This window comes from Saimiri boliviensis, chromosome 20 (assembly GCF_048565385.1).
Source record: "Saimiri boliviensis isolate mSaiBol1 chromosome 20, mSaiBol1.pri, whole genome shotgun sequence".
Classification (NCBI taxonomy): domain Eukaryota; kingdom Metazoa; phylum Chordata; class Mammalia; order Primates; family Cebidae; genus Saimiri; species Saimiri boliviensis.
In genome coordinates this window covers 14,359,916-14,387,034 of record NC_133468.1, presented here as the reverse complement: position 1 = coordinate 14,387,034, position 27,119 = coordinate 14,359,916, and the positions used below count along the sequence as shown (strand labels likewise).

The window sequence follows — 27,119 nt, the reverse complement described above, 5'->3', positions numbered from 1 at the left end:
CACGCACCTTTGCTCAGACTGGTTCTCTGAGAAGAGAGAAAGGAAGCCAGGCCATTATCCTTACTCAAAGCAGTGAGGGAAGTACCGTTGACCAGAAACCCCTCCCTGCAGAGGCCTCTGGTCTGCGTGGGCTATGGACTCACAAGGGCTCCTGGGGAAGAGACGGTGGGAGGGCCTGGTGAAAACAGTGAGTTGTTCCCTCATGCTGTCTCTAAATTCTCCCAGCACTCTCCGGAGCAGCCACATCAGTCTCACTGAGCCAAGTAAATCCAAAAACATCTGGGGGCCCCACAGAGATGGTTCCTACTTGGGTACCAACTGGGTGGGGACCAGTTCTACCCACAAGCTTCCATGTCCAGAGCTCTCCATTGCAGCTACTTCTACTTAATTGACCGCATCAAACCGGAAGAAATTTCTAATTCCTTCCCTGATTCCAGAAAGGGGAAATAAGGGCATTGCTCACACTTCAGAACTGAGGATGAGAGCCACTGCTTTGGGGGGAAAAAAAGATAGAGTGATTTTCTTTTTCTCATTTGCCAGCAATAGAGATTTGTTTGTTTATTTTAAGATGATGTGGTTTAATGGAAAAAATAAAAACAGTTTGCTCAGGAATCAGATGACAAGGACATTTGACCTTGTTGGACTATGGTCTAACTTCTCTGGGCTAAAATTTCCCCATCAGTAAAACAAAGGTATGAAATAGATGATTTCTGAGCCCCTCAAGAGCTGGCATTCAGGGCTGCTGGGTATTAATTCAGTCCCTGAGTCCTCACATGAGGTTTTTATCATTTTGTTGTTATAAGTATTGTCTGAGGTATCGGATTTTATTTTTAATGCAGTACAATGAGAATGTAAGTTTCCTCCTGTTTGGAACAGTTAAGACGAGGACTCTCTAGGGGGTCGGAGGTCTGATCAGCAGGGTGGAAAAAACACAAATATGAATGAATGTGGTATTAACTTCTGCCAAAGCACTCCATGGACAACCACCGAGCTCAAAAGCCCTCAGAAGTGCCTATCAGGTAGAGATTCACGTAGGAGTTCTTCCGTGGGACAAGACTGGCTCTCCAGCATCTGGATGCGTATGGGGTCAGACACGAGGTGCCGGGCCACTGGGGGTCCTTCTACCCCATCTCCTGGAGATGACTCCTCTTTCCTCTCAGCAATTCTGTCTTAGAAACAGCATATTTTCCCCTCCCATCTGTCACAGAAACAGCTTTTAAAGAGCATTCAACAGTGTTTCCAGCATTTAATAATTTCATAGCTTTTAGAAAGCTAAGGCTAGACTCCCACATCTAACAGGGTATTGGAAAAATGAGAGTCTGGAAGTGGAGAACACAGTCTCTGAAGGCAGAAGAGGAGAAAGCCATTCCCGGGGATAATCCAAATGGAGTGACTCACTGAGGAGTTCCAGGAGATGCAAACGCAGAGAATGGGCCTTCTAGGACCTTCCCCAACAGTCTCCAGTAAATGATTTTAGAAATGGGTCACCCCACTCCCTTGCCTCCTTCAGAAATGATCTTTGGACTTGTACTGCCCTTTCTGGCAAGTTCATTCTACTTTTATATCCCAGTTAAGGGCTAGTTCTCTTACAAGCCTTGGTTTGGGAACAGTAAGGTCGTTTCAAGTGAGAGCTGGGGGGAAAATTCCTTGTTTCTAGACTGAATGTACTATTTTCTCAACCATCTAAATGCTACTTCCATAGTACCCAGGACTCTCCACAAACTCTCCTGCAGCAACCTTCCTTACACATTGGACACCCAGCAGCGTTCTGAGCTCCCTCAGCTGCTCCTGGCCCTTGGAAGCCTGTCTCTGATGGATACAAACGGATGAGCTGTGTCTTCCTATACTTCCTTAGGCTCCCTCACTTCATTCTGTTCTTTTCTTTAACGCTCTGTTCCATTTCAAGTTCATCACTGAAGGTTTTGATTTTCCACCCTAGGTTACTTGTAGGTATTCTGGGCATTTACCTCCAGGACTCCACATATCCCATCAACCATATTAGGCTTTGGTTCCTAGGGCCCCGGCTGGGCTGGGTGCAGGGGGTGCTTGTGCAATGTGAAAGCAGGTGGCTGCTGCTGCAACCTTCTCTAAACAGAGAGTGAATGAGGCTTGCGGTAGGGTGAACACACAGTCCTATGACATGAGCGATGCCATCTCCAGGACTTCAAAGCGGGGAAGTCTGAACCCATCAGATCAGAAAAGGTTGGATAATCAGCGCTAATGTTTCTTTTGCCTCTGATGGAGAGCCACTTTGGAAATATTTTCTATCCTGACTTTTCCTTGGGTCAGCACTGTGGCAGAAGCGGGGGGTGGAGGGACAGGGTCTCTCTTGGTCATGATGTTCTATACTAACCTCTCCAAGAAGAGAGCAGCCCCAGAATTGTCTCCATACAAAAGGTTTGCATTAACTGTAATGAAGCAAATGACAAAATCAATAAAGTGGGAATTGCGTGGCTATCATAAAGATGATGTAAATCCAGGGTTCACGATGGTTATGAAGCTATTTAGAATTGTAATTAAAACCAGCACCATTTTTTTTTCAAGATAAAAGCACCTTTGACAACCATAAATGCAAGCTACAGGAAATTTTCAACAAATATATTCAAAATTAATGTATGGCACAAAGATGGCATAAATTAACTGAGGATAATCCATAAGCCCAGGCTTCAGAATGTAAGAGCACTGAGTAAAGAGATTTCGATTTCACGTTTGGTTTTCAGGCAATGTGGTTTTCAATTTTAATCAAGTTAAAGCTTGACAGAGCACTTAGAGACTCTGAGTGAATGGCATATTTCTGACAACTACTTTTCAATGAGACTAAAAATGCTGTCTCTGTATTTGCCCAACTTGAGATCTGACGGCATTTGCTATTTTATGCATCCCACGTATTTCAGAACAGAATTCAGGGGTTTGCATACAGAAGATGACCTCTGTTTTACTTGGGAGTGGGCGTAGGATGGGGTGCGAGAGGAAAGGGATGGGCTGTCCAACTCTTCTGGTCCTAAGGAGTTACCTTCCTTGGACTTATTTTCTGAGCCTTGATTACTAACTGTAACACTGAGAGTTCTTGGGAAACATTCACCTACTTATCTATGATCCTCCCTTCCTCCCTCCCTCCCTATCCACACACCTAAATTCAGAACATCACTGTTTGCCTTTACGTCATTAACAAAATCACCTGCTATGAACTTCAACTCTGCTGAAGGAGATTCCAGCCCTCTGTCTGGGTGGTTGCAGCCATAGAGTTGCAAAATGCCAGTATTGAAAGTGATCTCAGAGATCATCAGAAACAAGCCCGTAATTATCAACAGAAGAGGAAAGTAAGGGTTAGAGAGAAGAATTACTTAAAATCCTGAGATAGCATTTGGCAGAGAAGTAAGGACTTGATTGCTAAACCCTTGGGTCACACTATTTAGAGACAAGAGTGACACTTGATACACCAGTGAAAAAACTAAAACAGTAAAAGGTGATTAAATTGTATCTTCAAATCTGAAATATTACTAGAACTCAGGGATGCTTGACTCCTTCGTCCCATTTGGGGCTTCAGTGTGGTGAGGAGTGGTGGTCTAATGGGGAGGGATTCAGGAGTCTCAGGGATTTAGGGTTATATTAATTATGTTTTAAAATTTTCTCTACTTCATAGTAGTTCGACATCCTGGTAGGGGAGGGAAAGGTTCTTGGCTGGGGAAAGACTAACCCTCCCAGAGCTACTCATTCCTAGAGATAGTAAAAGAATTGCCAACAAGCCCACCTTCCATATACAGACCAACCCACCGCAAGTCCATATCCTAACCACCAGCTGTATCTAACTCACACACCAAGCTAGTCTTTACTCTGCCCTAAATCAACCCAAGGCTGGGTACAGGACAGCTAAGGACAGCCCCATCCCTCAAGGCCCACACGAATTATTCAACTAGCCATTCTTAAGTTGTTTCCCCTGCTCTGCCATGCCTTTTCCAGGAAACCCAATAAAGGCTTTGGCTCCAGCTTTCGCCTTCCTCCTGTTTCTGCATTCTGCCCGACTCTGGTGCTTCCCCTGTGACCCTGCATGGCATACCCTGCCTCTCAGTTCTAGGAACCTCTAAGTAACAGTAAACTTATTGTAAATAGCATTGACCTCTCTGTATCATCCGTCAGTCACCTTTACAAATTAAGACCCAGATACAGACCAACAGAACTCAGTTACTGGTCTTGCCAACCGCCCGCATTTTTAAAAGGAGAAATTTGGGCCATATGATTTATTTCTTAAAGCCCTCTCTAGCTTGGTAAGTCTATGACTCTCAGTAGAGCAACCTGAATTCCACACCCTACACCCCCGTCCAATTCGCCCCATTTCAATAGGCAGTGAGGCTGGCAGCAGTAGAGGAATTGCATGCTAGCCAAACCACTTATTATAAAAGCACATCTCATACCTGCCTTGGTGGTAAAATGGGCAAAGAAAGGAAATCATTTCAGGAAATCTAATTGCATTAAGGAGCTGCTCCAGAAAAGGGTCTTGGCTTGACAGTCTACCCAGAAGACTCATCTTCCGTGACAACTAACAATTCATCAGAGAAAATTTGCACATCCACAACCCAATTGTACTGGTTGACAGCAGGTTCCCCAAGCTGCATGTGGACCATTCTAATGGTTGGAGAGGTGCAAATGTTGTGAAACAATTTCACGATGACCCAGCTGGAAGTTCAGTACCAGCCCTCACTTTAAGATGGCCAGAACATGTGAAGAGAGCCCAAGAAGGGTTAATTTAAACTTCTGAGGCACACAGTAAGGGAGAACTTAGCTTGGGAACGTTGGTGTTTTGGTGTGCAGGGCAATGATGTATCCCCTTTTAACATTAGCTATGTAGCAGCAGTGAGAGCATCATTTAATAGGGCCATAAGAGATGTAACTACAAGAGACCAACACTGTCCTTAGAGAACAAAAGAGGACCATTTCTGAAGCAGAGCTAAAGCTGAGAATCTTGGCTTTGTGGTCAATTTATTTTTCATGTCACTGGAAACCATGCTTAAGGCTAACAGTGGGTCAAAGAAATCTCTCGAGATATTAGAAAGAGGGCACGATGCAAAAGCACAAGGATGATACATTGGACTTTGGGAACTCAGGGGAAAGGGCAGCAGGTGGCAAGAGATGAAAGACTACACATTGGGTCCAGGGTACACTGCTCGCTGATGGGTGCACCAAAATCTCAGAAATCACTAAAGAACTTATTCATGTGACCAAACACCACCTGTTCCCCAATAACCAGTTGAAATATAAAAATAAGATATGGGCGGCGGGGTGCGGTGGCTCACGCCTGTAATCCCAGCACTTTGGGAGGCCAAGGCGGGTGGATCATGAGGTCAAGAGATTGAGACCATCCTGGCCAACATGGTGAAATCCCGTTTCTACTAAAAATGCAAAAATTAGCTGGGCATGGTGGCGTGTGCCGGTAGTGCCAGCTACTAGGGAGGCTGAGGCAGGAGAATTGCTTGAACCCGGGAGGTGGAGGCTGCAGTGAGCCGAGATTGCGCCACTGCACTCCAGCCTGGCTCCTGGCGACAGAGTGAGACTCTGTCTCAAATAAATAAATAAATAAATAAATAAATAAATAAATAAATAAGATATGGGCAGCAAAAGACAGATTAAAGGGAATAGGGGCAGGGACATTCTGCTTAAGAAAAATTTTGGAAAACTCCTTGTGTTTTAATTTCTGTGACATGTCTTAAAAGTCAAGTACAGAAAACTGCAGAAACTAATTACAGTTAATTGAAATGTTACTACATGATGGTGTCCTTACTCTTATCACTTTGGGTTGAATTATCATTACTCAGCAATGCCTCTCTCCCTATTCATTTTTCACTAATTTATATAAATCCTAAAGATCAATAGAATGTTGGGGGGTTTTTTGCTTTTTTTTTTTTTTTTTTTTTTTTTTTAACAAAGTTTTGCTTTTGTCGCCCAGGCTGGATTGCAATGGGACAATCTCGGCTCACTGCAACCTCCACCTCCCAGGTTCAAGCGATTCTCCTGCCTCAGCCTCCAGAGTTGCTGGGACTACAGGCACCTGCCACCATGCCTGGCTAATTTTTGTGTTTTTAGTAGAGAAGGGGGTTTCACTATGTTGGCCAGACTGGTCTCAAATCCCTGACCTCAGGTGATCCACCTGCCTTGGCCTCCCAAAGTGGTGGGATTACAGGTGTAAGCCACCATGCCCAGCCTGAACGTGGGGTTTTATCTTCTTCGCCGTGTGTCATAGGTAACAATGCAGGATGGAAGTGCAGAAGGAGATGAATGCCACGCATGCAACATCTATCCTATGAGCCTGAAAGCATCCATGGACCCAAATAAAATGCAGTCTGTTGACAATGACCCAAACTGTGATTTGCCTGATGACTGAATAATGACTCAATATCTGTATTTTCCCAGTGAATCAATTTTTTCCAGTGACGATATGGAGCCAAGAGCATACTTTGAACTTGGGTGTGGAGTCTTTAAGAAAGAAGCAAGCAAACATTTATGGCTTTGTGAGCTGAATATGCTTAAGTAGACAAAAGCGATATTCAGCCAGTGATCTAATTGACATTTTACTTGGGCAAGAGAACTGGGGCCGGCCCAATGGCAGGCAAATTCATTTTCCAAAGGTCATGGGGTTGGCTGCTGGTGATTCGTTGCTGCAAGATATCTCAGGGCTGGTCAAGGCCACAATCAGAAATGCCTGTGGAATACCAATAATCTCCCTCATTCAAAACTGACAGCCACAGCCACGGGTCAATGTGGTTGTACTTATGCAAATGGTAATGATCATGGTTTTCAGTTATGGAGGGTCAACAGTGGCAGAGACAGAGGCAGCGTGGGGCATGGCCAGCTCAGAGTCCTGAGAGTTCTTGCTGGGAAAGTGCGCTCTGGCATCAGATGCCAGGGAATCAAGTGAAACAGGGCCACTCCCATTCTTTGGGCTGAGATCAGATGGATGTCTTTAACTCATAAAATTGTTTCATATTACACAAATATATGCACATGATAAAAGAAAATTCAGAGAGATCAAAGAGTATAGAATGAAAAGCAACATGCGTCTGCCCCATCCCCCAAGTTGTGAAGTTTGCCTTTCCAGAAGCAGTTACGGTCAGTTTCCTATGAATTTATATACTTCACATATATAAAAGCTTATGTGGGCTGGGTGCGGTAGCTCATGCCTGTAATTCCAGCACTTTGGGAGGCTGAGGTGGGTGGATCACTTGAGCTCAGGAACTTGAGACCAGCCTAGGCAACATGGTGAAACCCCATCTCTATAAAAAATATAAAAAGTAGCTGGATGTGGTGGCATATGCCTATAGTCCCAGCTACTGCAGGGGCTGAGGTGGGAGGATCGCTTGAGCCCAGTAGGCTGAGGCGCAGTGAACCAACTGCACTCCAGACTGGCCGACAAAGTGAGACCTTGTCTCAAAAAAAAAAAAGGCACATGTGAACAAATACAAGCATAATGCTTTAAAAACACAAATGATAAAACACTGTACAGACCATTTGCATCTAGTTTTCTCATTTATGAGCTCTGGATATATTTCGTATTATATATAAAGATCAACCTCATTCCTTATAACTACTGTACAATAGTTTGGTGAATGAACATACCGTGATTCATTTGACTTGGGTCCTATTGGTGGGAAATTAAGTAGCTCCCAAGACATTTTCTCTGCAAATAACACTTACCTAAACATCTCTGGGGAATTGAATGAGATTATGTTTAAAGTGAATATGTAAAAGTTAAACTGATAGATTGAAAAGCATGTGTATTTTCAATTTTGGTAGCTGTTGCCAGATTGCCTGTTGAGGGGGTTACACCAATTGGCACTGCCACCATCAGTGTAAAAAGACGGCCCCACACCCTTGCCAATTCAGCGTCCTCTGAATTCTTACCAAGAACTCAAGAAAAATTTCTAATCGCATCTAAATTTCATGGGAAGAAGCTGAATAAGCCATCTGAAGTCAAGATAGCCATGGCTCATATGTCCTGATAAAAGCGTTCTTTTCAATTTACACAGTCTTTCTAAGACAATGGGATAGACGACGGGTTTTCCCTACTCTGGTATTTGCCATCATTGTTGTTAAGTAATGTTTGGTCATTGCAGAAATATTAGAAACCGGATAAGGAAAAAATATAAAATCACTCTTAGGTATTTACACGGGGGAAATGAAAGCCTGTGTTCACACAAGGACTCATATAGTTCAATATTCATAGCAGCTTTATTCATCATAATCCAAACTTGGACAGAGCCCAAACGCCTATCAACAGGGGAATGGATAGACACACTGAAGTATATTCACACTGTGGAATACTACTCAGTAGTAACAAAGAACAAATTACTGACAATATAACTTAGGGTGACTTTCAAAATACTATGCTAAGTGGAAGACGCTAGCTACATAAGGCAACATACCATGTGACTCCATTTCTTTCTTTTAAAAAAAAAAAAAAAAAAAAAAAACAGAGTCTCACTTTTGTTGCCCAGGCAGGAGTACAGTGGCACTATCTCGGCTCACTGCAACCTCTGCCTCCTGAGTTCAAGCGATTCTCCTACTTCAGCCTCTCTGGTAGTTGGGATTACAGACACCGCCACACCCAGCTAATTTTTTTGCATTTTTAGTAGAGACGGGGTTTCACCATCTTGGTCAGGCTGGTCTTGAACTCCTAACCTCAGGGGATCCACCCGCTTCCACCTCCTAAAGTGCTGGGATTACAGGCATGAGCCACCATGCCTCGCCTATGTGATTTCATTTCTATGAAATAGTTCTACAGGCAAAACTATAGTGACAGAAAGCAGATTGGTGTTCGCCAGGGTCCGTGCATGGGAGACAGGACTGACTGAAGACGGGACATTTTGGTGGTGGTTACATGGCTATTCACTGGTCAAAATAAATGGAACTGTATAGATAAAATGGATACATTGTTTAGGTAGATTAAAACTCAATAAAGTTGATTTTAAAAATAAAATCATCCAAATTCTTATCACTTACAGTTGATAACTGCTACCATTTGGTTTATGTCCTTCAGACTTTTTTCCTTATGCAAATATATACATATATAAAAATCATTTTCAAACTTTTAACTGTACCTTCCATTTTATTTAATTAAATGGGAACATACGATCTGATCATCTGCTTTGTTAAACAAAATACTAATATATTGGTTAGATTCTTTGATGGTTTAATTCCTTATCTCAAACTGTTTTCCCATTTCTAATTAAACAGCTTCACCTTCCCACCTACCCCAACTGTGATAGAGTAACCCAATTTGAGGAAGCTCTGTGAGTCTTGGGATCTCTTTTTCAAGATAGCTTTTTGCTTCTCTCTACAAGACACGTGGATTGAACTCGCAGACTAGCCAGGGTCATATTTCCAAGGTGCAGGGAGAGTCAGCATTAGCTGAAAGCCAGCCCAGACTCCATCCTCAGCTTGTAGCGTACTCACAGGGAGAAACCCAAAAAGGCTCCAAAGAGAACCAGAGGTCCTCCACCCTCCACTGTTAGGGGAAAGGCCTCCAAGTAACTGAAAGGGAGGCTTTGTTCCTTGCCTTTGTTACAGATGAGGCCCTCCCACATTCTCCAGTCCATTGTTGTGATGTGGGACCTCCTGGGCTGACAACATTCCAAGGGATTGACAAATTAAGAGCAACAAAGGTTTGGATATTAGGAACAAAAGACTCAACGTAAGCCACGACCATCGCCTATCTCATCCCCGCTCCCGGGCAGATGCCGAGCAGCACACAGGAAAATCCAATGCAGACAACAGACACTTGCCTTACGTGCATGGAAGTTCCCCACTTTTTATTCTCGGGCCTCTTCGCTCTCACTTTTATTCTGAATTGATTTACCCCAACTGTTTTAAACCCTGTTAACAGTGAGTCAGATTAATGTAGGTTCATATTATCACTCTTCTGTGTGACCTTGGACAAACTACCTGACCTTGGACAAACTACCTAACCTTGTTAAGTCCAAGTTTCTTCATCTTTTAAAGAGGGATAATCCCACCAACCCCACTGTGTTATTACAGCAACCAAATGATCCAAATGATTGAAGTGCTGTGTGTTAGTGCTAACTCTTTTACAAACATTATCTGTTTTAAGTACTACCCTTAGTCTCCATGAAGAAACCAAGCTTAATAGAGAAGTTAGCAGTTAGCTCAGGACTAGTGGGGAGGCTGAGACTCGAACCCAGATCTCTCATTTCAATGCCAAGTCTGTATTCAGTATGCCAGTGGTTCTCAAAAGTTATAGAATCAACCGTGGAGTGGCTTAAACATGCAGATTCCTGGGGCTTGACCGGAAATTAGGATTCAGTTAGCTGCTAACAGGGCTGAGGCAACTGCATTTTAAATGAAGCAGGTGGTTTTCAAACCATACATGGAAATATTGCACATGGCTATAATGAAACCACGCAATTATTACTTTACCATTGTGACTTTAAAGAACAAGTGGAGAAAAATTCTAGAGTAGGCCAGGGAAGGGAACGGTAGGACTTCTGAGTCGATGACTCTACTTGGTTCTCAAAGAATGGGCAATCAATGACAGAGTTGAGAATGTGCAGGTGACAGAGAAGTACAGAGATGTGGATGTACTGAGTGAAGGATCCCTCTAAATAAACAATAATGAGTCAAGCTAAAGAATGTGTTGGTCCCTTGGTATTTGGAGTCTTTGGGATGTTTCAGTGAAAATGACCAGTGGTATGTGACTTTGAAGAAGTAGGGCAAAGTCATTCACTTCTGGAACATGCCAGAGCCATATCCTGATGTAGCACCCCAGTTCCTCACAGAGTGTTCAGCCTCAAACGTAGCAGAAGGGAAGTTCGAGTCCACGGTCGGTGCTCTGCTCTGGGCAATTAGCAACGGTCCATGTGAATTGGTTTTGGGAAGATCTGCTCCCAAATTTGCCTCCCCCAAGCCTTCTTGATTGCCACCATTAGAGTCACTTTTTCAAGGCCTTTGCAGGCTGTTGGATTTTAACTGGTTTAAGGGATATGGCATTGAGACTTGCCAACATATTAACAAGATTATTGACACCCGCAGCTGTAGGAAAAACCACCAGAATCTTCCATTCATTTCCTTGGTCTGCAGCAGGGACTGGGAGGCATGACCGACATCAGAGGCTGGTGGTTGAACGGGACCCACAGATGACTGGATTTGGCCAGCACAGTATGGGTACTTAGTGCTTAAGAAGATTTTGCATTAGGTGCCAACACCTTGAAATCAGACAATTTCCTACAACATTTTAAATTTCTTGTTTTTGAATCAGAGAAAATCCCAAGACTACCAAACCAAACCCCAGAACTCTCCGTCTCCTCTAACCCCACAAGCCAATAGCCCAACTGTAGGATAATTTCTCTGTGCATCAATGAAGGATGAAGCCTGCATGAGGATGGGTGTGCAGAATATTAACACTATATTTACTGAGCATCTACTTTGTGCCAAGCTCTACCCTAAGTCTTTTTCACATGTCCCCTCATTTGACTGATTTGGTTTTTGAGCCGGGTCTCACCGTGTTGCCCAGGCTGGAGTGCACTGCTGCCAGTGTGGCTCACTGCAAGTTCAAACTTCTGGGCTCAAGCATTCCTCCCACTTCAGCCTCCCTAGCAGCTGAGACTACAGGTTCATTTAACTTTCATATTAAAAATTATGGCTTGGGCTGGGCCCGGTGGCTCATGCCTGTAATCCCCAGCACTTTGGGAGGCCGAGGTGGGTGGATCATGAGATCAGGAGTTCAAAACCAGCCTGACCAACATGGTGAAACCCCATCTCTACTAAAATCACAAAAATTAGCTGGGTATGATGGTGCGTGCCTGTAATCCCAGCTACTCAGGAGGCTGAGCCAGGAGAATCGCTTGAACCTGGGAGACGGAGGTTGCGGTGAGCCGAGATTGCACCACTGCACTCCCGCATGGGATAACAGAGTGAGACTCCATCTCAACAACAACAAAAAAATTATGGCTTGATTAAGGGTTAATTACCTTTATTTTATTGAAAAGGAAATGAAGGCTCAGGGAGGAGATGCAGCATGCCCAAGATCACCAGCTGGCAAAGCAGAAAGAGAAAAACTCAACTATCCTATTGGAGAATGGGGTCTTTCTTGGGTAAGAGGTGGGCTGGTAGCTCTTCCTTTAGGATGCTTCCAGGTATCAGTGGGACTCCCTAGAAGCTTGCAGGACAAATGAAGTAAACCTGCTGCTGACAGGAGAGCACACACTATGTTTAAGAGGGAAGCTGCCACTGCCACTCAGCTCAGCCTGCTGTTGCCAGGCAGGCCTGGATGCGTTTCATTTCCCCAGAGAAGCTGGAAATTCACATTTTCAAGCAAAATTTACTGATTTTTGAAATCCCAACAGAAGAAAATCATACCTGTCTGGAGGCGGGACTTAGACCACAGTTTTTGCCTTTCATTAAATACTTTGCGAACCTGAGGCAGCATAGCCTAGTGAGTGGCTCAGGTTCCAGGTTCTAGAAGTCAACTCTCTGAGTCCGAGTCCCAGTTCTGCCACTCATTGACTATGTGACCCTGGGTCAATCATTTCACTTTTGTGTGCCTCCGTTTTTATCATCTGTAAACTGGTGATGGTAATCATTAGGTTGTCATGAAGATTAAATGAGATAATAGGTAGAAACTAATAAGAATTCTGTCTGATACATAGTCAGGGCTTGATAAAAGCTTATTGCCTACTAAGAAGGAATGTCTGTTTCCGGCTTCATTCCTTCCTTGACACAGCCTCTGTTTATTTGGTGTCCATGTGGGCAGTGGGGAGATACGACCATTTGGGGGTAAATTATGGGGCTTAGTAGTTATCTCAGATAAATATCCAATCCCTGAGCCCAAGAAATGTTATCCCTATTAGCAGAAAAAGGAGCACAACCTGAAAAACCAAATGCTAATTCGCTGGGAAATCTCAGAACTGCTATTGGACCATGTGCCGTGTATACCAAACCTTATCTGCTGGGTACTTATCTGTCTGGCTAGGAAGTTTTCCTGGCAGACACAGTACCCAAGAACTGATCGCCGGCATTTAAAAGTAATTTAGGTTTGCGCACTTGTGCCTGGGGACTGGTTATAGAGAGAACTTTAAAGGAGAATGTTAACAATGGCAAATAATAGCTGTCGGTGTAAATGGACACATCGTAACACGTCCATTTACAGAACTGAATGCTTGTGGCAGACACAGAAGTGCTCTGCGCCGGCATATGGATGTGTCAGTTCTGATACAAGCCTGCTCCGAAACATCCGCTCCAGTAAAAGACCCACATATACCATGAGCAGTATTGCGGCAGAGATCTCAGACTCTGAAAACCTCTGTCCTGCACGCTGCACAAACAACTTATTTATTCATCCAGCAAATATTTTTGATCACTGGCTGACCACGTCTTCACAAGAGTCTCTAAGAATTACCTATCCAGAACTGGCTGTTTCCCCCAGACGCAAAGTAGTTTAATCTCGGGATACGAGGAGGAAGGGAGATTGCACAAGAAAGCCAGTTAAACTTAGCCCTGCTGCAGAAATCCCTAACCAGTCCCAAGAATGTCTGAAAACTTTCAAAAGCCCTAAGCCCCATTCCAGATAATTACTCCACAGTCAACACCCCACTCTTCCCCTTTCCTTCCCTCCCACAGCAAGCCCACCTCAGACCCTCAACCTCGGAGTCAAGCTTCCAAAGTCCAGCTGAGTCCAGAGACCTGGTGTTATCCTGATTTTCTTTTCTGCTGTCCCCACCTGGTGCTGGCTTCTTGACCCTGACACTGCGTTTTATCTCAATGACAAAACCTAGCTCCTCCCTGGTGGAAGACAGCCTCAAAGAATCATCAAGCTTTGCAACCGGAGTAGACCTGAAAGATTATTTAACAAGCCCAGTGATATTTTTCTAGCCTTTTTCTCCCCACTAGGCTCTTTGTGACACAAAATCTCATGTTGCACACTCATGTCTAAAAGAGGCCATTTAAATCTTTATCACGGTAGAAAAGTAACTTTTTTATGTATGGGCTCTTGAAGCAGCAGCAGAGTTTCTCAGAACACAATGTGAAATTCACTGATTTTATGTCAATGATTTATTTTAATAGAAAAGGAAATCCAGAGGACAGGGTTGGGCGAAAGCCTGAGGGTGGTTCTAGTACTCGTTTCCTGTGGCTGCTATAACAAATTACCACAAACTGAGTGTTTTAACACAACATGAATTTATTGTCTTAGAAAGCTGGAGGTCAGAAGACCTAGATCAGTTTCACTGGGCTCGTGTCAAGGTGTTGGTAGGACTGCGTTCCTTCTGGACGCCCCGGGGGACAATCTGTTTCCCTGTCTTTTCCCAGACTGGGGCTGTCCTCCTTCCCCGAATCACACGGTCTTTTCTCTCTCTCTGCTTCCAGCACATGTCTTTTTTCTTATAAAGATCCTTCCGATTACACTGGACCCCGTCAAATAATCAAGGATAATCTATCCATTTGAAGAAACTTAATTCGTAATCCTTTTTGCTATGTGGAGTACAGATTCACATATATTAGAGATTAGGATGTAGGCATTTTCAGAGGAGCCATTTTTCAGCCTACCCTAGGAGGGCAGTGGATAATAGCAGAGCTGGGACTCCTGGGTTCTTTTGGTACTTGCCATGTCTCGGTGGGGACAAGAGGAAGGGGCAGGGCAGGGAAAGTGCACCATCTTTTTCCCTGGCCTACTTTATACCTAGCCCATTGGAAGCCGTATGCCAGAACAGGTCAGCCCCACCCAAAGAAATAAGAGGAATGATGAATTAAATATCTCTACTAGTTAGGGAGGGTCATCGCAGAGACAGGAAACTAGAAATATGACTTTCCCTTTGGGTACATATTATTCTATAAAGGGAAGATTTAGCCTCTCAGATATGATAACCTGGGCTAAATTCATTCTTGGAGACAGAATAAAAGCAGCAATAATAATTATTACTCTTCATAACAACATCATAAAGGTAGATAATATTATTTCCACTTAACATATGGGGTAACTGAGGCTAAGAGGGAGGTATACAATTTGCTCACGATTGAAAAGGTGGTAAGAACCAGGGTTGGACTCCAGGCAGCCTGACTCTGGAGTCTGAGCACTTAACCATTATGTCAGCCTCCTCAGAGTTTATATGGGGAGCACAGCTCCAGGACCACACAGGGTCTTTGGACCACTGGTCTTTTCTCTGAAGCAGAAATTTTTGTGTTCATACACCTCACACTGTGGCTGGGAAGCTGGGTCAGGGCTTGGCAGTCCTGCTGACTTGCTCTGTGCACTTTGACACACGGGAGTCACTTACCCTCTCTCAAAGAAGAAAAAGGAGACTCTTATCTGACAGTATGAAAAACCAAATAAATATAAGCTGTTGTGAAGATGAAAGAATTTACCTGCACGTTTAAAACTCACACTTTAGGGCTCAGGGGAATGGAAGGAAAGATGAATAGGTGGGACATAGGGAATTTTAGGGCACCGACACTATTCTATACAACACTGTAATAGTGGATACATGTCATTACGCACTTGTCAAAACCATTCAATGTACAAACCAAACAGCGAACCCTAGTGTAAACTAGGACTCTAGTTAATAATGTATCAATATTGGCTCAGCAGTGGTAACAAGCATCCCACACTGACCAAGGTGTTAAGAGTAGGAGAAATTGTATGGCTGTGTGTTGGGGGGATATGGAAACTTTCTACACATTCCACTCAGTTCTTCTGTAAACCGAAAACGCTCTAAAAATATAGTCTATTAATTTTTTAAAAAACTTCATACTATCTTTTTTTCTTTTCTCTCTTTTTTTTTTGAGATGCAGTCTTACTCTGTTGTCCATGCTGGAGTGTGGTGGTGTGATCTCAGCTACTGCAACCTCTGCCTCCTGGGTTCAAGCAATTCTCCTGCCTCAATCTCCCGAGTGGCTGGGACTACAGGCACGTGCCATCATGCCTGGCTAATTTTTTGCATTTTTCATAGAGATGGGGTTTCATCATGTTAGCCAGGATGGTCTCAATCTCCTGACTTCATGATCTGCCCGCCTCGCCCTCCCAAAGTGCTGGGATCACAGGCGTGAGCTACTGCACCTAGCCTAAAGACATACTTTCAAACAATCTTGATGATCTTCTTGGAAGTTCTGTCCCAGTTGTGACCTTCACAGCCTGCTCCTACCTTGGGTTTTGGATGGTACTGGAAGCCAGAAATGCTTTCTCAACCTTCCCCATGGATCTGTCTGTATCTGCTGTTTCCTTCAAGGCATCCCCCCATACTTAGAAATCTCAGGGTTTTTCCTGGCCAATCACTCAGAACAACACTGCTTGAGAGTCCATGCTAATCTTGGGATCCTCTGGTAGCCTTGCCATGACCAGCTCTGTGGCCTTGGGAGAGTTCCGAATTTGAGCCTCAATTTCCACCTCTACATCTAGAGGATAAACAACTTTTCTCCAGTGATCCTGCAAGACTGTTGTGGTAATTAAACAGGATAATACATATGGTCAGGCATAGTGACTCACACCTATAATCCCAGAACTTTGGGAGGCCAAGGCAGGAGGATCACTGGAACCCACTAGTTCAAGACCAGACTGGGCAATGTGGCAAAACTCTGTCTCAACAAAAAAAAACGCAAAAATTAGCTGGGTGTGGTGGCTCGCACCTGTAGTCCCAGCTACTTGGGAGGCTGAGGCAGAGGGACTGCTTGAGCCCAGAAGGCAGAGGTTGCAATGAATCAAGATGGCGTCACTGTAGTCTAGCCTGGGTGACAAAGTGAGACTTACTTTCTCTCTCTGTCAAAAATAAGATAATGCACATGAAGGCTGAGTGCAAACCAGAAAGCAATGCACAAATGTGAGGCACATCGTTTCTCCCTCTCGGACTCCTCACTAGTATTTTCTCCACTTTATAGACTAAGAGGTATTGAGAAACCTACCCAAGCTCATACAGGTAGTAAGAGGGAAAGCTGAAAAAAAAAATCAAACCTGATTCCAAAACTCATACTTTTAATCACTATACTCACTTGGACCCAATAAATAAAGACTCAGAACATCGGCAGATACTAGAGTCTCAAAGTGTGATCCCACGTTAATACTCCTCTCCTCCTAAGTCCCTGACATCTCTCTTTGGAGCTAAAAATCTCCAGGTGAAGACTCGGTTCAATGGCAAATGTCTCCTAAGACCCCTGAGACCTACTTTGAGGGGGTCAGAATCACTGTGCCTTCTTGCCAGGGCATATGAAAGACAGAATTCTATTTTATCAGCTTGTTTTAAAGACCTTCCTTGCCGTGTATTTTGTGCTCAAAGGGGTTAAATACCTGTGATGAGTTAAAAAAAAATTGGTCCACAAATCAAATTGTCTCAGTTAATACATTTTAATGCTGGATTACAAATAATGCTCTCCATTGTCCTGAAAAATCATGAATGCTTCTCTGGGCTGCTTCCTGCTGCCCTGACTTTATTCTTCTTTGATATGATATAATCACGCCCCTTCATTCATTCAGGGTTTTAGCTGTTCTCTAAAAATGGGAGTCTCTTTGTTCCACAAGTCATTTATTCCTTTGCTTATTGTTTATTGAACATATACTATGTACCAGGCATAGGGCTAACTCTTGAAAATGGAACAATGAACAAGGAAGACTCACCCTCTCCTTTTACATAACTTACAAGCTACAGGAGGAGGAGGACAGCTGAGTAGACAGTTGTGACTGTCTACTCAGGAGGAGTGTTTTAGTAATAGGCAAAGCCTGCCAGAGGACCTGTTGTACTGTCTATGAAACTGTGTCATCTTGGCCTAGAAGAAATTCTACTTGTCACCAGTGTAACTTCCAATCCCAGGCAGAATTTCTGGGATGGGCCATTTACCACCACTCTCTCCTTGCCTTTGGATAATGCTCTATCATGTGTTTATCAGACGAATGGAGTCAAACCTACCTGTGTCTTCTATTTTTCTCATTTCGGGAAATGTAACGAATCAACTGGTATTTATTGAGCACTTCCGCTGCCGGCCCTGGGGCGAATGGAGAAGCGTGTCCTGGGGAGGGCTTACCGTGTGATACATGCCTGCTGTCTGTCTGTCTCCCCCTGCAGACTAAAATTCACAAGAGCAGGACCGTGTCTTATTCATCGTCCTTATTTTTAAGATGTTCTTCAGGTCAGAGAAGAGTAAGGGTTCAGTGATAATCTGTGTAAGGATGAATGGAAAAAAGGAAGAGTGGGAGAGAAGAAGGAAAGAAGGGAGGAAAGAGGGAGAAAGGGAGGGAGGGAGAGAGACTGAAAGGGAGGGAAAGAGGAAGGAAGGGAGGGAGAGAGAAGGCGAAAAGAGAAAGGGAGAAGGAAGAGGGAAGGGAGCGAGGAAGAGAGGGAAGAAGAGAAGGAGAAGGGAGGAAAACAGGAAGGAAGGAAGGTAGAGAAAGAAGAAGGAATGAAGAGAGGGAAGTGGGGAGAAAGGAAAGGAGGAAGGTGGCCGGGCACTGTGGCTCTCGGCTGTAATCCCAGCACTTTGGGAAGCCAAGGTGGGCGGATCACCTGAGGGCAGGAGTTTGAGACCAGCCTGGCCAACATGGTGTAACCCCGTCTCTACTAAAAATACAAAAAATTAGTCAGGTGTCGTGGCGGGCGCCTGTAATCCCAGCTAGTCAGGAGGCTGAGGTGGGAGGATCGCTTGAACTCCAGGAGGCAGAGGTTGCAGTGAGCTGAGATTATGCCACTGCACTCCAGCCTGGGCAGCAAGAGCAAAACTCTATTGTAAAAAAAAAAAAAAAAAAAAAAAAAAAAAAGGGAAAAAAAAAAGAAATGAAATGAAGAAGGGAGACAGGAAGAGGGGAAGGGAAGAAAACAGAAAGGAATGAGGGGGAAGGCAAGAGAAGAGGGAGGAAAAAAGGCAGGGAGAGAGAAGGGTGGAGGGAGGCAGGCAGGCAGCTAGACCCCTTTCTTTAGATAGCATTTTTGGGTAGCATTCAGCAAACGGGCCCAGCGCGACTTCCTCTAGCAGCACTTCTGAACCTGACACTCTCCGCCAGGAATGCAAAGCAGGAAAGGCTGTGAAACTTGCTGCACTTGGGAAGACGATAAATCTGCATGGCCCTGCCTCAAATGAGCAGATTTTCCTCAATCCCCCTTCAAGACGCACCACTCCATTTGTGACAAGAGCCAGGCACTCTTCGGCGTCAGAGCCCGCAAGCACGGAAGTCCATTCTGCCTCTGCTTGATAAGCCCTGGTGACAGGCACTCAGTTGCCCACCCAGCTAGCCATCCCCTGCAGTTTGACTCTGCCTTTTTAGCTCCACTTTACCTGCTCGATTTAGGCCCCTGTGATTTCTGAACAACTGCACAAGTCTCCTCACTGCCCACACAGCTTCAGTCTCGGCCTCTCAGCAATCCACCCTCCCCGCTGCTGCTGGAGCTGTTTTTCTTAAGTGAAAATCTGATCATGCCTCTCCTCTGTTAGAAACCCCTCAGTGAAGCCCCATTGCTCTACGGGTCCTGGGGTTCAAGGCGCTCCTTCCCTGCACCTCCTCACCTCCCTAACCTCATTGCTCTTTACTGCCTCTCCTGCTAGCTACACTGCAGCCACAGATCTCTGACAAGATCAACTCTTTCACACACCTCTGTCCCTTTACATGTTAGTGACTTTTCACACGCTGTTCCTTCTGACTCCCTAGATGAACTCTTATGCATCCTTCAAGACTCAACTCATGTCATTTCCTGAGTGAAGCCAGAATCAGACCTGTCTCCCTGGGCTTCCACACACAGTTGTCCTTACCCCCAATGATGTCTTAACCCACGTCCTGTGACTGCTGGTTTACTAATTGACTCCCTCACTAGTAAACTTAATTTCGTCATCTAGGAAATGGGAGTATCATTAGACTGTGAGTTCTTTGGATACAAGCAGCACTTTATTCTTTCCTGTAGTATATTATTCTTATGTATTAATACTGTTATCATACATTATTTCTATAGTATGGTATGTATAATTTTTATAGAAAACATTTTGACAATGTGTGTGATTTCTGGTATGTAATAGGCCATCGGCAACGACCTGTGAAATGAATGAACAGCCATTCTTTCGATACATTTTTAGTTTAGTTTACTCTCTGCCATGAACGATTTGGGTACTGGGGATGCCACCGTGATTGAAGCAGGCAGGATATCTGTGTAAACGTTTGCTATGTGCATCCAGAGACAAGTAATAACAAGATAACATCCAGTAACAAGAAATAAACAAGATAATTTCAGAGAGTGGTAAGTGCTCTGAAGAAATATCACTGGGTGATGGGATAGAGAGGGAAGGCAGTAAGGGACAGCAAGCAACATTTGAGCTGGGACGTGAAGGATCAGAAGGAGCCAGCTGTGTGGAGGTCTGAGGGTATAGCATCGTGTGTTAAGGGAGCAGCAAGTGCAAAGGTCCTGGGGCAGGAAGGAGCTTGGGGTATTCAGGGGATGAAAGGGGCATGGGAAGCACGAGGTAAGTGAGAGCACTCAGCTCCTGTACAGCCTTTCAGGGCAAGACCAGGAGTGTGGACGCTGCACCAGGGGCAGGGACAAAACATATGGTTGCCGAGACGAGCAGACAGAGATGCTACCAACGGGAACGGGTGCCAGTGTCCCTCCCTACACCTTCCGCACTCTCACATGAGATTACTGCCTGCTCACCGGGGCGGAGACAGTCCTCATTAATCTCAGGAAGCAGGAGGGCAGACGCAGGCGGTGCGGTAACACAGCCTAACTAGAGAACACAAAGGCTGCCTGCCCAGCTTTGTTTTGAAAGCGTCAATTCCAAATTCTGCTAGCTGGCAGAGACAGGGGTTATTGATTTTCCCTTCTGGAATGCATGTCCTACAGAGTCCTCGCAAATAGAAACTGAAAAACAGAGGAAAACATAACTGCTGAGAAAGACAGGGCAAGGGGACATTTAAAAAAAAAACAAAAACAATCTATACTGGTCTTTGTCTTTTTCTTATTATGCTCAGCGGGACCGCGGCTTGCCATCTCTCTTTCTTTTCCCAATTCATTTCCTTTGGTTCTATCTCTACGTCTTTCTATGATTTCTTTTTCTTTCTCTCCTTCTGTCTCTTTTTCACTGTGTCTTTGTCCAGTACCTAGCACAGTTTCTGCATACAGCAGGCATTTCATTGTTGTGTGGCGAGTGTTGGTCTCTCTGCAGGTCAGTCTCTCAAAGGTCTCTCTCCATCCAGATCACTTTGTCCATTGAACTGCCTGTCCCTCCTTAAATACAGCACCTCCCGCCCTTTTAGGCAGGTAGTGAAGAATGGGACCAGCCCATTAAGCTTTCAGTAATTGCGTAGAGTGGCATCCCCAGATAATTACTTTCTCTTCTCTGGAGAAGCAGGAAGCAATTAGGGGCTTCCTTCTGCTGTCTGGAGGAGCAGGGCGTCCAGTCCCTTCATTGAGAGCATTATGCTACTGGCTCCTCAGGTCCGCAGGGCTCAGAGGCCACCTGTGTCCTTTCTCTTGGCTCTGATAAAAGTTGCACGCTTGCCTACTTGCTCAGGTGAAAGGGACTCTGCTCTGTAGCCGCTTCTGTGATCGTTTTATTGTCCTGTTTGCTGGCATGGCAGTGCGGAAAGGAACCTGGGTGGGCACAAGTGTCTATGGCAAAGTCTAAAAGATGGCTGGGTGTGTTACTGATGGTAGGTTAGTTGCAGAGGCCTAGGGCTAATTTTATCTGCTGACTTTTACCAAATTATGTACATTGATGAAAACTGAATTTTATGTGGAAAATGTGGGTATCACAGCTTCTTCTTTTTTTTTTTTTTTTTTTGAGACTGAGTTTCCTTGTCTCCCGGGCTAGAGTGCAATGGTGCGACCTCGGCTCACTGAAACCTCTGCCTCCCGGGTTCAAGCAGTTCTCCTGCCTCTGCTTCCCGAGCAGCTGGGATTACAGGCAGCTGCCACCATGCCCCACTAATTTTTGTATTTTTAGTGGAGACAGGGTCTCACCATGTTTGCCAGGCTGGTCTCAAACTCTTGACCTCAGGTGATCCCCCCCTCCTCTGCCTCCCAAAGTGATGAGATTACAGGCATGAGCCACCACGCCTGGCCACAGTCTTTTCCTTCTTAAAGGGAAATGTCAGTGCAAGCAAAGAAAATATATGTCAAAACTACAAAATTATTATTTTGTGAACCAGATCTTGATTTTCTCCTTTTAATAAAGCATATGGTGTTACATGTAGGCCAGACTGGTTGTCATTTTACGTAGCATGTCGTTGGAAGCTGAATACGCCAGTAATTTATCTTCTACTCTCTCTTAAGTTAATAGTGGAATGGTGTGAATTCCCTGAGCTCACACACGGTGGTGCAGCAGGCTCAGGGGCTGGGTGGTGGTTCTCAGCCTGATGACAGGATGTGCATCTCGGAGATTTAAAATTTGTTATTTATCATTCACAAGGTAGACAATCTCCATAATTGAAGACTGGTAGTAGGAGGAGTGTTTCCTTAGCAGGTTTTATAGAAATTTAATTTGTGCTAAGTGTCTCCTATTTTCCATGTGCTGATGCATATTTAAACACACAGCTTCATTATCACCTCTGCCCAGATGCTTCCCTTCCATGAAGCATCAGATCCTCAGCTCAGGTCCTATGGTTCTAATTACCCATACGACTTTTTCTCTTGGGCTATAAGATTATTTAGTCTAACTCCCTCTTATTAAAACCAAGGAAACTGAGAACCAGAGACATGGCGTGGCTTTAGCAAAGTCCTTCAACCAGCAGGAACTGGACAGGATGTCAGATCACGAACTTCCTCACACAGAGAAGATGCTCTGTCCACAATGCCCACGGAAGATTTGACATCACTTCACATCCAATGTGATTACAACCCAGCCCAGGATCTTCCAAGCCCAGCTCTTCCTCCTGACCTTTCCATGTCTGTGAAGTGGATGCTTCAAGAAGACAGTGCTCACAGATTTATATTGCAATATCTTACACCCTGCTGTTTTCCCCAGAACTGGCACTTAAAAGGAACTCAAAAAATAGTTTGATGGATGTGTGAATGAATGATGATGAGAATTTGCCATCATTGTCTGTATTGTCTGAACTTGGAACCAACCATTTTTCACTTCTTTTTCTGTGGCCTCTAATAACTCCCTGACCGCTAAGATCTGTTGATTTTGTCCCCAGGGACTGTCTACTTTGGACTCTCTGTCCTCTGCCTGCTGCTGTCTCCCGAGAGAGCCTGCAAGAGATATGAGCCTGCGCTCTCCCATGGGACTACAGCCTCATCTCCTGCCTCAACCTTTCCTCTGCCACCTCCTCCTGTCCTCGGTTCCTCTTCCAGAATCAATGTTTTCATCACGATCTGTCCCAGGGCAAAAGCCATCCACATTCTCAGTGTCTACATCTAAAGCCCATGCCCCTTGCGGTCAAAGCTCTCCAGCCACCGGCTTCCACCTCTCTTTCTGACCCAATCACACACTCTTCTGCCTCAGATCCCTCCGCTCCCATGAGATGTCTCTGCTGGAAACAGTTTTATACAGTTTTGCCTTTGTACTTTGCATGTACTATTTTCATTATTTACTCTGTGAATCCTAACCACCATTCAGGCCCAGTGACAGTCTTCACTATTATAAAAAAGGAGTATCAAGCATAGGACTAAGTTATTCACGTACATTATTTTATTAACCTTCACAAAACCCCTGTGAGGCAACTCCAACTATCATCCTTATTTTATACAGTGGAAACCTAGGCTTAGAAGTATCAAGTAATATACTTAAGGCCACAGACTCAGAACCTAGAACTCATGGAATTCATAGATACTTCGATGAGACTGCCAAAACCATGCTTCTAACCGCTAGGCTACATTGCCTAAAACTGCTTGTCCCTTCTGAGCTCTGACAGCCCCTCGTTACATATAGCTACTCATTAGCCAACTTCCATGTTGACTGGCATTCTACTAAACATTTTCTTGTATTTACATGATTCTTGTCCCCAGTTACACTGTAAGCTACTGGAGAACACGAATTGTACTTCTGGGGCCTTAAGGGTCCTGCCTGCTGACTGTGCCTGCTGACTGAACTGATTAGAAGTACACAGTCCTCAATCCACCTAAGGTGTTTTTGGTTAATTCATCCTTTAGGCAGTGAGTTCACTCCCCTTCCTTCTTTTCCCAAGCCCACCTGCTGATAGTGGGTATAAACAAAGAGAAGACCCTTGCTGGGTTCAGACTCCCGAGTAACACACAGGTGCGTGGCTTAGAGGGTGGGCTGATGGTGGGTGCTGGCGTGACTTAGGAGTCTGGGTTTACAGAATCTTGAACCTTTTAACTCCTGAGGGGTTTGTGTAGGTAGAGGTATTATAAGGAGGAAAAAGAGGTCCTGTAAAACAAAATCTGAGAAACCCTAGCAACTATTAAGAACTGTTGGCAGGGCACAGTGACTCACGTCGGTAATCGCAGCACTTTGGGAGGCCAGTGTGGGTGGATCACGAGGTCAGGAGTTTGAGACCAGCCTGGCCAACATGGTGAAACCCCGTCTGTACTAAAAATAAAAACATTAGCCAGGAATGGGTGTGTGCCTGTAATCCCAGCTATTCAGGAGGCTGAGGCAGGAGAATCGCTTGAACCTGGAGGCGGAGGTTGCAGTGAGCTGAGATGGTATCACTGTACTCCAGCCTAGGTGTCAGAATGAGACTCCGTCTCCAAAAAAAAAAAAAAAAAAAAAAAAAAAAAAAAAGAACCATTGTGGGATTTACTCACTTTCTTAACAATCAAAAACATAGTTGGTAATTAACTGTACAGCCTTGCTTATACATCACTATAATATGTTCTTTTTGCTTACCTGATCCATTTAAAATTAGTATCATGAGCTCTGACCAATATATCACTATATATGCAAAATGTTCTTTTGGGGTTCAATCATCAGAGAGCTGGCTGACCCCGAGTTAGTCACTGCCCGTCTCTGGGCCTCCATTTTCTTGCACCCTGACATTCTGGCAGGCTAATTAACGTAGCTGCTTTTGGTTCATGTGAACAGTCTTGAGTTCTCGGAATGCGTGGAATGAAACGCTAGAAAAGTACTCTGAAAGGTTAAAAGGGCCAGCTCAGGATGATAGAAGGTCTCTCCTCATTTATTTAGTGGTTTTGAAGGTTTGGTTTTCTGCATCTTGTTTTCTCAGGAAGATACGTAAAGTCAGGAGGTTATTTCTTGTGAGAAGCCTACACCTGTCCTGCAAAGAAACTCCCATTCTTTGTGGCTGTGGCTGCTCCACCCCGCCCTCTCCTGCTCTTAGGAAAACACCCTCAGAAGCGGCAGCGAGCAGCCTCCTTGTCCTCCAGCCCCTTGCAAAGTCCTCTCTGCTTCTCTGTTCCCTCCACCCACCCCCGAGACGCCTCTGCCCTCTTGTGTGCTCTGCATGTTAAACACCAAAAGCTTTCCGCTAAGGCCACAGGGGAGGCAGATAACCTGCATCTGGAAGCCATCACCAGCTGCCTTCAGTGTGCCAGTAAACTAAAACCCCTGCATTCATTATAGGGAAAAGTGACAATGTCTTTTTTTAAGCCTCCCTTAAGACGTCTCAAATTGAATCTGGGGCTGCAAAGAAGGCTGCTGGGCAGAAGTGTTTGCTCAGCCAAACCAGACCTTCCTCTCTACCTCTCTCCAAACGCATGTTCTGACCCCATGGGCACAATGATTTAGGTGCAAAATTCAAGGCACAGTCCTTGCAGGAGCCCAGGAGTCACACACAAGGGGTCAGTAGAAGCCAGGTAGGAAACGGTCAAAGTTTAAAAATGTCATGACGGACGACATTAAAAATGTCCTGCCTCTCGACGGTGGTGACAGCTGCACGAATCTGCATGTGATGAAATCACACAGAACTACTCATGCCCGCCCTCGCACAGGTGCACACAAGTGAGCACACGTGGAACGTGAGATCTGAAGAATAAGGTCCGTGGAGCGTGCCAGTGCCAGTTCCCTAGTGTGGATACTGTGCTGTGGTTACATCAGATGCTACCATTGGGGGAAGCTGGTACCTGGACTTGTCTACTATTTTTTGAAACTTTTGAGAATCAAAAATCATTTCAAAATTAAAAGTATTAAAAAAAAATCCTAGGGCAGTGGAAGTGGATCTGGCTATGTCTCCCCATCTTCCTGGGATATAGGTCCCAATGCTCTCTCAGGAGCCGATGATGATCCTATTAATAAGAGTGATTGACCACATACTGTGTATGGGGCACTAGGCTGTTTCTTTCTTTTAAACACTTTTTCCGTTGCAAAAAAACAGGCCCAACAAGGTTGCCATCCCCATTTTACAGAAGATGATAATGATGTTGGGCAAAGTTTGCCCCAGGGTTCTGTAGGGCCAGGCTGTAACTCAGCAGGCTCTGAGGCGCCAATGCTCATACCTGGGAATGACTAACCAGCGAAGCACAGGCTTCTATGACACTATTGTGGCATCGGATGTGTGCTCCCTAGAAACCACCTGAGCACAGCCCTCCATCTCATCTCTGAAGGCGCCTGGACCACCCTCCTGTCCCATCCCTCACCCCTACTCTGATCAGAGAGCCCAAGTCAGCCACATCTGTACTGAAGCAATGAAAACAGCACTTACAGGTTCTTCACGTCGGTGATGCCGCGGAACGCCTTCCTTGGGATCCCCTGGATCTGGTTTTCACTCAAATCTCTAAACAAGAAGAGAAGAGGCACACTGCGTTAAAGACTCAGGCCGGTTCGATCTGCATCTCATTAAATGATAACAATCCCCCTCCCCAGGCTGCTGCCTCTGCAGTCAGAGTAGTTTGGGGGCTGTGTGGTCTCGGGCCCCAGGCTGCTACAAGCATTCACATTGTTCTTCAAGTGATGGCCTTTGCTGAAATGGTTTAAGCAGCTCGCCTCCAGGGCGGGCTCTGTGGGTGGTCTCGCACCTCCAGGCCACGAGCCAAGATGCTGGGTTATTTGTTGCTCATACTGCACCCAATTCTGTTTTCCCACCTCCTGGTGACAACTCCCTGCCCCCCATCCCAACCCCCACACGACATTCCTCCCCCACTGTGGGGTCAACGCAGCTCAATCTCCCATCTCTCAGGGCTGTCCTCTGCTGCTCGGGACGGTCCGCCTTTGTAATCTGGGATTGGAACAGAGCCTGCCCATTCTGATTTTCTGGGGCAGGGGGGATGACCACTTCAGCTTATTCTAGAGTCCCAGGG

The 27,119-nt window shown here is 45.0% G+C and overlaps 1 protein-coding gene across 2 annotated transcripts in view; it reads right to left on the bottom strand.

Annotated features, from left to right (window-relative positions):
* Positions 1–27,119, bottom strand: part of SLIT3 (slit guidance ligand 3) — a 627,330-nt gene that overhangs the window by 192,092 nt on the left and 408,119 nt on the right. For both annotated transcript variants that reach the window (XM_003936171.4, XM_010346663.3), the window contains exon 5: positions 26,525–26,596. In XM_003936171.4, the coding sequence (XP_003936220.2) occupies positions 26,525–26,596 (72 nt within the window). The remainder of the gene's footprint in view (positions 1–26,524; positions 26,597–27,119) is intronic.